The following is a 12515-nucleotide window of genomic DNA, read 5'->3' on the forward strand; positions in this document are numbered from 1 at the left end:
AGTTTCATAACATTTGATTGAGGCAAACTAAAGTTAGAAAAGGGAAACAAAAAAATTCAGCAATTTTTCCATTTGTAAAGGGGCATAACTCTAGAACGGTTAAAGTGACGCCACCAAAATTCCAAACTTGATCTGTGTTTCGTGGTAATAAGCATTTCATATAAGTTTCATAACATTTGGTTGAGGCAAACTAAAGTTAGAAAACGGAAACTAAATTCAGATATTTTTCCATTTGTAAAGGGGCATAACTCTAGAACGGTTAAAGTGACACCACCAAAATTCAAATTTGATCTGTTTTTTGTGGTAATAAGCATTTCGTATAAGTTTCATAACATTTGGTTCAGGCAAACTAAAGTTAGAGAACGGAAACAAAATATTCAGCAATTTTTCCATTTGTAAAGGGGCATAACTCTAGAACGGTTAAAGTGACGCCACCAAAATTCATACTTGATCTGTGTTTTGTGGTAATAAGCATTTTTTATAAGTTTCATAACATTTGGTTAAGGCAAACTAAAGTTAGAGAACGGAAACCAACTTTGGGACGTACATACTTACATGGGTAAAACTTAATGCCCCCTCCGCTATGGCAGGGGCATAAAAATACGAGCTAATTGAACTAAAAATATGTTTTTTCCAAGTCAAATCTATTTACCATTTGAAGTCATGTTGAAATGCAAACACGAATTTGCAACTAAATCGGTGGCAACATCGAAATAAGTAACCAGTATTTGGAAATACTTGGATGTCTTTTGCGTGATATAAACAAACTAGAAATAGTGCTGCTGCTTTTTTGTTTAAAAACGTGTGTGTGACATGTTAAAGGTAAGAAGTTTAATCTAGTTAAAAATTTGAATGAATAGGTTCAAAATTCAAATGAATGCTGTTTTGAGTGTTTTCACCATAAGCTTTTAAACAAAATGCAGTTAATTGTGTATGTAACGACATCATTAGTAGTCGTGTGGCTCATGAAAGTACAAACCCAGTGATAAGTCTAATCGGTATTTCATATTTGAGGTAAAAAGGACTGAAACGTGGTTAAGACAATTGGACCATATTCGTCGTCATCTGAGATACAGATATTCCATAACAGTCAACCAAATTGTAATGGCGTCCATAAAATTTTCAACTTCACCATTAGGAACTCTGGTTTAAAAGCTTCCTTGTGAGCAGCAACCCTCTATCAAGGAAATCATGATAGAAAACGCAAGCTCTGGAATATCGTATCAACAGGGAGATATATACTTCATGTGCAGGCGCTGCTGGAATTTTGGTACATAGAAATAGAAAGTACTCAATTGGGAAGCTAAAATCATCTCTAGTTGTAAGGTTTAGTTCTCAACTGACCCTCATTGTCAATTTCTAGATGCAAGTTAAGATATGAGGCAGACCTAACTGCATCTGGTGTGTCCTTTATTTATAGTTCAATGGGATAGATCGATGTGTTCAGCATAGTCACCAAACTTTGAATTATTCACTGAGAGGACATCATCTATATCGAAGTTTCACCCCCTTAACTACCAGCAATAGCATGATTCCCGCATATATATTTTTCTTTTAAATGTTTAGTGTTTTCACATATTTAAGAATTTTGTTTCAGTCTTATATTGACTACATACAATGTGTTAACAGAAGAAGTGCTAAAAAGCAGTATTTCAGCAGATTGCAGTATTTTGGGCAACTGTACTAGTTGTTATGCTTTGCTATTTGATTAAAAGTAAGCGTTATTATAGGAAATTGATAATGTCAAAAACGTTAGCACTAATTAAAGGGTTTTATCTGGTTTAAGGTGATAAGCAGTTGAATCACAAACAAATATTTTAGTTTTCACTCATTTTTATCACTTGTACTAGAATTTCAGGGAAAATGTGCTGTCTATTAAAAAAAACACGCTTTAAATATTTAAAAGTGCACTTGATTATAAATGACTATCAATTTTTCTGTCAAAAGTTTAAATTGTTTGCATACATGATTTTATTATAAAGAAGAAATAATATGCAATAAAGCTGACATCTTGGAAAATATGCACTTTTTCGTCCTTGACCTATGATCCTGATTTGACAGAAATTGCATCGTATGAATTTTTTATGACCGATCAAAGCAGATAGTACAGATGTTGACTTTCGAATGACATATAATTTAGCTGGGTTAGATGGGTGAATTACTGATGTTTTTTTTTATTTCTTCAAATATTTAGAACAATTTGACAATAAATAAATAGTCCACGCTTACTATTCATTATTTAAGAAATGGATGCCTGTAACATATTTTAATTGCTCATTTTTAAAAGTTGACTTTTTGTGGACGTCACATGGCGACATTTCCATAGATTTTATTTTTTGGATATATATATAACTCCTATAGAGAGTGAAAAGCTACTAAACTATATCGGCAGAATTTGACTTGTTAGTAGATCTTGCCTTGCTGAAATTTTTTTTTTTATTTAAAGTTTCTCTCTATCTTTTATAGTTTTGAAGATGAAAGGCAAAAATGAAAAAAAATGGTAAAATTTGTCATTTAAGGGCAATAACTCCTATAAGAAGTCACCTGATTTGATGTTTATGAACAAAAGGTAGAGCTCAACATTCTGAACATTTTTGCCGAGTCAGAATTTCTCTCTTTATAATGGTTTTCAAAATACTAGACAAAACCTGCATTTTACCCCTATGTTCTATTTTTAGCCATGTCGGCCATCTTGGTTGGCAAGCAGGGTCATCGGACCCTTTTTTTAAACTAGATACCCCAATGATGATTGTGGCCAAGTTTGGTTAAGGTTTGGTTAAATTTGGCCTGATAGTTTCAGAGGAGAAGATTTTTGTAAAAATTAACGACGATGACGACGGACGACAAGTGATGAGAAAAGCTCACTTGGCCCTTTGGGCCAGTTGAGCTAAAAAGTACATCTTATTATTCCTTAATCATTCTTCTTTGACACGTTATTTACAGAATAATTTTATGTAGTGTGGATCAAAAGCAATTATTGGTAAATCTATTGTTTCTTCCTATGAACAATAGAAGATACATGTACTTCAACTTCAACTTCATTACTGATCAAAATCCATACTAGACATCTTATAACGAGGACCAATACTTGTTGAGGTCAATTATGTAATACAAAAATTATTGTATTAAACAATTGATTGATACCTTATTATTATACAACTTAATACACAATTCTTGACCCCAATATGCCTCAGGAAAGAAATGGAACAATAGTATTTGAAAAAATTGTGGGAATTCACTTTGATATCAATACACAGCTTGTACCAATTTTATTTATTCACTTACAAAAGCATCTTAGAAACTGATAAAATACTTTCACAAGTAATAGCTTTTCTAAAATGCTAGCCGTCAAATAGCTTATGAAAGTGGAAAATGTTTTCGCTTTATAGTTTAATTCATTCAGAATAGCCTTGTGTATAAATTGTAGTGGATTACAAAACTTATAAAAGGCTTATACAATTTTTTAGATTTACCAATATCGTTTTGTATTAATACTGGAAACGGATGGGTAATGTCTTAAATTTGCCTTAGTACCTTTTTATCTATTTTTTTTTTCAAACAGATATGTTGTTTGTTCACTTTTCTTTAGTTGTTTGCTTATTTCTTTGTGTTAGAAAAGTATGGCCGCTTCCAACTGAATGTTTTTCATTCAGAACAGGCATCAAAAAGTGCAGGGACTGGATTGAATTTGAAATAATCAAGTGTAGGAGTTTCAGCTATTTATAGATAAGTGTTACCTGTGTACCGATATGCATGATTGGTAACCAGGCAAAATCTAAATTATTAAAATAAAGAGTTCAAATCCGACACTCTACGGGATTAAAAGACATTTACTAGGTTTTGATTTGTCCCAACCAATCAACGAACTTAACTATTATAGAGTCAGTAATTATCTTCCAATCAGGAAGAAAGCATTTAGCCCGCAGACTGTGCATGGTTCAACTCTTAGGACAGTCTCCGAGGAGACAGTAATAATTCTTATCAACTGCTTAAATTAGATATCTTACCGTTTCACAATAATTCATAAATAGTAATATGTTATAAATTTTGATGAACAAAGGAACTATATGCAAGTCTATATTTAAAATTTAGTAGTTGTTTGGCCTCTTTTTATTTTAATTTAAGGGCAAATTACATGTCTAAACTTGGTAGCAGATAATTAAAATGGTTTTAAACTTTCTGAAAGTCATTTACATGACATAAAACACATCATTGGTTCCATGATATGTTTTAATTCAGAATCCTGCACTATCTTAAAATCAGAGTGATAACATAGATCCAAAAATCAAAAAGAGCTACTTGCATTCAATTTTCATCGGTCATGATAAAAACTTACCCAATATCCAAGTAAGAATGGTTCAAACATCTGACTAAAGAATGTTGTATATTTATTTGTAGATTTTTTAACTTGTAATAAATCATCTTCTACAACCACTCCACAGTTATGTGTTAATGTCAACATTGCATTCTCAAAATCCTACAAAAAATCATAAAAATGTTTCATGTTTAGTACCTTTATTTGGATAGGACAATTGGGCTGTTGTCTCATAGCTACCAAAACAGTACCATATAGATACCAATAAAGTGATATCATAATGAATTGGCTAACTATCAAAAGCAAAATAACCCAAACATCTCTATAATTACCATTCGATATTTATCTTTCAACAGAGTAAACAGTGAGCATCCATGATACATAGTATACTACCGTAGAAAGGCTTGTATAGTCCGCGGTTTTATTCTCCAAAATTGGACCTTCCAGACGGGGTGCGGACTATAGAGTACAATAAGCAAGAAATAAGAGAAAAATTTCAATTTCGCGGGCGAGGTGGTTTGTTTACGTTCCGCCATCTTTGTTATTTATATTGTAGAGGGCGCTCTTATCATTTTTCAAACTAATAATTTTAACTCATCCATATTAATAAGTTATTTCTATTTAATATCAAATTAATACTGATAAATATAAAAACTAAACCTTTCATTACAAATTTCTCGTTTCTTTTCAATGCATTGAAAGGTTGAAATAAACTGGTATCTGCTTGATTGAAACGATACAAACATAGTGAAAAAGACAACCGTAAACCAGCTTAGAATTTGTAAACTACGAAACGTAATTGGTTATTGTTCGTCCCGTTTTGGTGTTTCATACTGACTAATATGGTTTGTATTAGCTTAAGACCCTTCAAACATTAATGTGATAGATATATTAAAGACTGTTTTACAAAAGGATGGAACTGTTTTACTTTCAAAGTCGTAGTATAGTGATATCTGTTATGTACGGATTTTGACTCTCACTGGTTAATTTCTTCTTTTAAACGTGCTTTTTAAACTTCCTGTTTAAACATACACAAGTTTCTAAAATTTTTTTTAAGTGAATTAAACTTATTTTAACAATCATGAAGCGTTCTAGAATCATTTACAAGCAGTTTCAGCTTCTGTTTGATGATGGAAAACAGGTTTTTCCAAGAAAATACCGCAAACGACCTCACAGGATTTGAAATTACCGGAGTTTCATTAGACCTTTTCTAACAGTTACAAAAAAAATTTTTACCTAAAATTTCGTGGGGAGAAGGGGGTGCGGACTATGTACCAGTGCGAACTATACAAGCCTTTCTACAGTAAGTGTGAAGTTCTTTTCATATTTTATGTACACATTGTTTAATACTTAACATATGCTAAACACATAATGTGTAATACTGAAACTATGTTATTCACATATTGTGTAAAACATATCATACATATACTTTATACACATATAGTGTAATCCTCAACATAGGTTAGACACATGTGCACACATTACTTAAACTTTAAAGCATGTAATGAACACTTTATGTAATCTTTAATATATATAACACACATAAATGTGTATCCTTTTAAAATATTTACAATTAAAGAACCTTTAGTAAGCTCACATATCTCACACCCCTGTATGAAGGGGAAGAGTTCATAGTGACCTGATGGCATTTTTTTCTGTTAATTTTAAGATAACATAAAAATCCTATATAAAATATTTGTGTTACAAAAATAAATGACTGACAGACTGACCAATCGATGGACTATATAAAAAACTATATACCATTTCACCTCTTAGTATTGTGGGTATAATAAATGAACTGGGTAATTCTTAATTTCTACAACACACAGATATTGTGCATTTTCAATTAACTTACTTGTTTTGTACAGCCTGGCATAAAGATAAAATCTCTGTTAAGAAGATGTTCTAAAAACTCATATTTACTGTAAAGTTCATCTGAAATGTTAATAAAAAAGTGTTAGTAGTTTATATCAAATGTTCAGGAAAATCAAAGGAAGAAAAGTTTCTATTTGAAACTAATCTGTTCACACAGCTTTTTTCGAAAGAGGATTATCATCAAAAGAAAAAATATTTCAATACTAGTTTTAAACATATATAGCAGTATAATAAATGCATAAAGTTTCAAGCAAAATAAGAATTCTTCATTATTTAAACATTGGATAAATAAACCAAAATTTCAATTTTGGTCATTTGACTTGACTTTGCTTTAAATTACAAATGAAACATAAAAGACAATGAAATTACCCGACTTTGTATCTAAATAAATATTTTAAATCCCTTTTCATAGTCTGGTGGAAATCAAGCTTATGCTAATAAAATTCATTTTTTCAAGTTATTTCTATTTTTAGAAAGATACCATACTTACTCATAGACATTGTTTCTTCTGTACATGAATTAATAGATAACGTAACCATGGAAACTCTTACAAATATATGCATTAATTGATTTTTATAAAGTGTTATTATTAAATGTTGAGCAGCAGCTTGCATCAGTTCATCTTGGCTGCCTCTGGTCGGATGCTGAATCTCCAGAAGATGGACTACGTCTTCATTATCTACTTCAGCAATGTTTTTATGTAAAGCTAAGGTACTTCTTATGACTGCATCAGCCGACTCATTACCTGGAATTACAGTAACATGTCCGATTTTACCGAAAATAACAAGATGACAAGATGATTTTTGTAACATTTTGACATCACAAAGCAAAATTTCTGAGTAACAACTGATGAGGTTGTTGAATTAATTCCTTTTCGTCAATCTTCACATAGTCCAAGATTAGTCTTATGAGTATGATATTATTCACACTCAACAACAGATAAATCTATAAAATGATAGCATAGCTGTAAATCATTCAAGTTAATTTTTCTGACCTAGTGTATACTTTTATGACAGTGTTGAGTGCCAATTGTACAATAATTTAAAACTACAGGATCCAAAGAGTCTAAATGGTTTCAAGGGAGATAACCTTTGAAATGGTAACATACAACAGACAAATAGAGAACAGATGCAAAAGCATAAAATATGGAAGTCCATCTGTGTATAAATTTACATGTTGGGTTGTGTGCAATACATTTTAAGCATGTATGGTGAAGCAAACTTTTTGATAGGATATTCAGAACTTAATTTTGATTTACAGCAAAAAATAAAGGCTGAACATTGAAATTTCCAACTATTTGATTTCATAAATGGACCATAAAAGAGCTCTTTTCAGAGAAAATGGTTAAAATAGTGAATTATGAAATTTTCAAAAAGAGGGTTGTATTATAGCACATCTTTAATTTTATGCATGGTTGCTGAATCATCTTTATTTGTTTTGCAAAATATTTGAAAACAGTTTAAGAACTATGAAATAATAAATGTTAAGATTATCTAGAAAATCTTTTTCTCACTTTAGAAAAGAATATAAATCTCATCCTATTTATTTATCTACTTTTCATTATTTCTTTTGCTTCAAAATGTTATCTGTGATCATTTAAGGGTTAAGCTCCAATACTGTAAACCAACTAATTTTCGTGAGTAGAAAAATAACACGAATATAAATCGTCATGAAAGTTGATTTGGATCTTTCCTTATCTAACTGCATCAATTGAATTTGAAAATCATGAAATTAAATCACTGAAAATTAGGCTAGAAAGGGCTAAATGTGAAGTAATGTCCCGAAAATAAGTTGGTTTACAGTGATTTGGAATAAACAACTCACCAGTATTCTGTCCTGAAGTAGATTTTTTGTTATGTTACACTAACCTTCAGACTAATTTAAAAGTTTTTAAAGAAAACGTAAATGCTTTGTAAGCTCATGGAGTTAACAAAGAGATTTATTCAATGTGTTATTATCATTACTGTATTCTCGAATCTTTTACATTGACAAGTTTTTCATCAAAGATAAGTTCCATTCAACAAATACTGATCAGGTTGAAGGAGATTTCATTGATTTCTGTCAAATGTGAAACAACCAATAACTAAATCAGCATGAAATATTTCAAGATTAAACAGCAATAGAACCACACATAATGTCATCATTCAATGCATTGTAAACAATTCTAATATAGAATTATTAAAGGCCCAACTGTGACCTGTAACTGATCACTACTTTGTCGTTTATGGATAATTGTCTAATTCGCAATCATAACATATCACCTTATTTTAATATAAATTACAGAAAAAGTATGTTGTTTTAGTAATTGTAACTGTAACTCGCTAGTTTGCTACTTTTATTGCTCACAAACACTCAGAAAAAGACAACTAACATAACCCTTTACAAAACTTTCAATTGTTCAAATTACTGAGGATTTTCTACCCAGGAATAGATAACCTTAGGTGTATTTGGTAAAACCTTTCAGAATTTTGGGTCCTCAATGCTCTTCAACATCATCTTTAATAATAGCATCACTGATGAGTCTTTTGAAGACCAAATACAAATCTGGCATACAAAATTATAAGCCTGATATCTTACATGAGTTTATTTGCATGGATGAATGAGACGTTAAATACTCACCTGGCCAGTCAATATAAGCTCCCAGGTTAGTGGCCTGCCTTTTTATCCATTCCACTTCCTTGACAAGCTGTTTGATTTTAATACCATCTTTATTCTGTACAAGGACAGCAGCCATTAATGACCAAGGGGAGATAACCATATGTTCTTGATGGAGTAACAGTACTTTATACCCTAAATTTTGTATAAGTTTATTTTCATCATCTGAAAGGCTAGCAATATACCTGGAAAAATAAAAGAAAAAAACATTTAGTGGAAATTTAAGATGAATACACCTTATCATTATTTGTTCCCTTAAAAATTTTGACATCATAAAAGAAAATGTTGGACACTTCAAAGCAAATATAATTGTTATATGACCTTAATAGTTGAAGTGTCACAAAACCGCAGGTCAAGTGCTCTGATTCCTCTTTTGCTATTAGATCTATTATAACTGATATGAAATTTAATCATTTGAAATACAAACTAGGTACCTGCAACCAAAGTGTATAAAACTGGGGTTGAAAATCAATAGAACTGAGGATACTTTATTAATTAACTGTGTGATATAGAGGTAATATAATAAAATGAAAAATATTCATTTTTATTTTTATTTTCCTCACCTATTTAATTTAGGTTTAATGAAAATAAATATGTTTATTACAACCTTTCTGTTTATAGTTGTGACGCAAAGATATTGATCAAACGTTGATTGACACCAACTGACATAATATAATTCATAGTTTTGTCTGGAAATAGCCATTTTTTCCAGTCAAGTCCTTAAATTTGGGAAAAAAATAAAAATTCTTTCTTCCAAAATCCATTCTTAATTACTGTGTCAAACTGATGGTACCATACCATACCGTATTCAATTGAATCCACTTTGTCTGTAGGTCAAAATGAAGCAGTTGGAAACAGTTGGAATATGAGTGTTCAATCATGATCAAGCTATTGGTTGTTTTATCCTTACACTTCTAAGATTGAATTTTAGAATTCATGAATTCAAAAGTATACAGAAAATGTAATGCACATCTCACTTTAAACTTTTTTGTTCTATTAAATTTTTATTACACAATAAACACTTCTATGAACAAGTTACCTGGGTGCTAAACTATGAACACTCCTATCCACTTTTCCATCTGTATATTTTCTAATTGACAGCGGCTCACCAAAATGAACATGTACATTTCCAAAATCTTCAGAAAGTAAATTTCTAGCTTTGAATAAACCCTACAAATAATGAAAAGAGATATTAATGAAAGTTAATTTTGTAAGATAGTGAGTGTTTTGGTTGATTACCAGTTTTTTTTTGTTTGAAGGAAAAGACACATTTGATAGACACTTTCAATTGAACTGACTCATTTCTATTTAATCTGTTTACAAATTGTTGAAACTTAATGCAATTAAAAGCTTCACATACTGAGGATTCATTATTGTTGTGGGATACTAATATTCATTGATTATGTAGGAAAATGTAATATAACAACAAATTTGAATCTTCAACATTCTATTTATACTTGTATGTTGAAAACCTCAAATCAAATACAATAGCTTTGAAAAGTAGATTCAGCTTTCATTATTACAATTTCTAAATTATCTGAGGTAATCCGAGTGGGCATGGATATACTGACCACAGTGAGCAGCAAATACACTTAAACTTTAGACTAACTTATTGAACTTGTTATTTTGTATATATCTTGTGACTTGATTTTTACAGTTATTTTGTAATTATCTTGTAACTGGATTTGTACAGTTATAATGTATATATCTTTTACTTTGCTTGTACAGCTATTTTGTATATATCTTTTACTTTGCTTGTGCAGCTATTTTGTATATATCTTTTAAAATACTTGTAGTTATTTTGTATATATCTTGTTAGTCGACTTGCAGTTATTTTGTACAACTTGTCACTTGATTTGTAGTTATTTTGTATATATCTTGTGAATTGGCTTGCACAGTAGGTTTGTATATATCTTGTACTTACAGACGTAGACTCTTTAGGCTTGGGAACACCTAATATTTCGTAAGCATATAAAGTTTCCTCTAAAATCTTGTCATAACTAATACTTATAGGTATAACCATGATGTCTGGAATGTGGGCTTTAAAATAGGGTTCTAATGACGCAGATAACATTCCTGAAATAAAAGTTTACAAAATTGGTTAATTCTCTAATGATGACATAGTTGAAATACTATTTTTGTATTCTTAAATACTTCTTTTCATTTTCTAATAATGACATAGTTGAAACACTATTTCTGTATTCTCTTAACCTCAGATTTGCTTTTGCACTAACTTTCTCTTCATAAATTATTTTAAAAAATCGACCAAAGATCTACAAAATTTCCGAAATTAAATTTTCCCACTGTACAATTTTTTGTAAATAGTACTGCTTATTTAATACATAATTGAAAAGAATAAACCAATATTTTTTTTAAACCACATTCAAGTTAACATGATAACTCGATAGCTACGGAAAGTATAAAGAACCATTGTGCAGCCCACAAGGTTGTCTGTGGAAATTTGTCGAGGCAATTGATAGACATAAATCATCTACGTCAACTAACACAACAGCTTTAAAATTGCTTAATTCATTTGCATTTGTAGTAAGATAAACTTATAAGGATGCAATAGATTTGTTTTTCAGTACAACATACCATTGACAAATTATTCAAAAAACATCAGGTCAGGACTATTAAGAGTTCATTCTTCCAATGAGGATTGTTTGAAGAGAGTGGGATTCCTCAAAAACTAGACAGTTAATTTATATATATGATTGATCGTCTAGAATATAACTTAAAGTTCAGTATAATTCTTATCTAAAAGATTCAATGGTTCACTCTTTGCACTTCAATTTCCTTCCTCAGTCAACTAACAACCATAAATTTACGAAAATTATTTTCTCATCTGATGGGTTGCTGCCGACTTGAAGTTTACTGAGAGGTGGAAGATACAAAAGAAATATTTAAACTTGAAAACAAACTGACATTGCTATGGCAAAAAGTGACATAGAGTTCTTCTTTAAAACCTACCAAATTTTGGAGCATATGACTTTGACGTTCTGCTTCTGGTTCCCTCAACATAAAACTCTATAGGATGATCTCCATTAACCAACTGAGACTGGACATATTCTGTAAATACTGCCCAGTATAACATGTCATCTCCAAAACTTCTCCGAATATAAAATGCACCGCTGTTTCTCAACAGCCATCCAAAAAATTTCATACCCATAAAATCTGAAAATAAATATTCTATTTTGTATAAACTGGTAAATATTTCAATTTTAATGAAAATTCGAGAACAACTTTTGGTTGGATATTGAAAAAGAAAAATTAAAACGACCATTAAATTAAATATCCTTTTTTGTTAAATCTAATCTTAGTTTATAAAACAAATATATTTATAATTTTTACATGATTACTTACAAGTATTTTTACTCATGTAAATAAAAAAGTGTGGTATATTTTATCAATTAGAATAAAGCCGTTTTATGTATTTTTCCCATTAAAATTGTGTTATATTTTTTCTGTGTGACAAAATTAGTTAAACATTTTCCTATGTAAATATACAAACCCATAGCAGCAGCAATTACAGGCAGTGGAAGATCATAGGAATAGAACACATATGACATCAAAAGAAAGTCAAAATAACTTCTATGACTAGGCATCAATAATACTGGGTATTCTACTAACATCTCTCTGACCTGATAATAAAGAAAAGTAGGTCCAAGTC

At 30.4% G+C, this 12515-nt stretch overlaps 1 protein-coding gene across 3 annotated transcripts in view; it reads right to left on the bottom strand.

The window, feature by feature from the left end:
* Positions 1 to 12515, bottom strand: part of LOC127699116 (dihydroxyacetone phosphate acyltransferase-like) — a 226750-nt gene that overhangs the window by 204897 nt on the left and 9338 nt on the right. For all 3 annotated transcript variants that reach the window (XR_007981089.1, XR_007981090.1, XM_052202857.1), the window contains exons 4-11: positions 12357 to 12486; positions 11816 to 12019; positions 10770 to 10921; positions 9885 to 10015; positions 8810 to 9030; positions 6681 to 6935; positions 6171 to 6250; positions 4337 to 4477 (exon numbers count right to left, since the gene is read on the bottom strand). Coding sequence is in view for 1 of the 3 variants with exons in the window: in XM_052202857.1 (XP_052058817.1) it covers positions 4337 to 4477; positions 6171 to 6250; positions 6681 to 6935; positions 8810 to 9030; positions 9885 to 10015; positions 10770 to 10921; positions 11816 to 12019; positions 12357 to 12486 (1314 nt within the window). In the remaining 2 variants the exon portion in view is untranslated. The remainder of the gene's footprint in view (positions 1 to 4336; positions 4478 to 6170; positions 6251 to 6680; positions 6936 to 8809; positions 9031 to 9884; positions 10016 to 10769; positions 10922 to 11815; positions 12020 to 12356; positions 12487 to 12515) is intronic.

The sequence above is a fragment of the Mytilus californianus genome, unplaced genomic scaffold (assembly GCF_021869535.1).
Source record: "Mytilus californianus isolate M0D057914Y unplaced genomic scaffold, xbMytCali1.0.p SCAF_4, whole genome shotgun sequence".
Taxonomy (NCBI): Eukaryota; Metazoa; Mollusca; class Bivalvia; order Mytilida; family Mytilidae; genus Mytilus; species Mytilus californianus.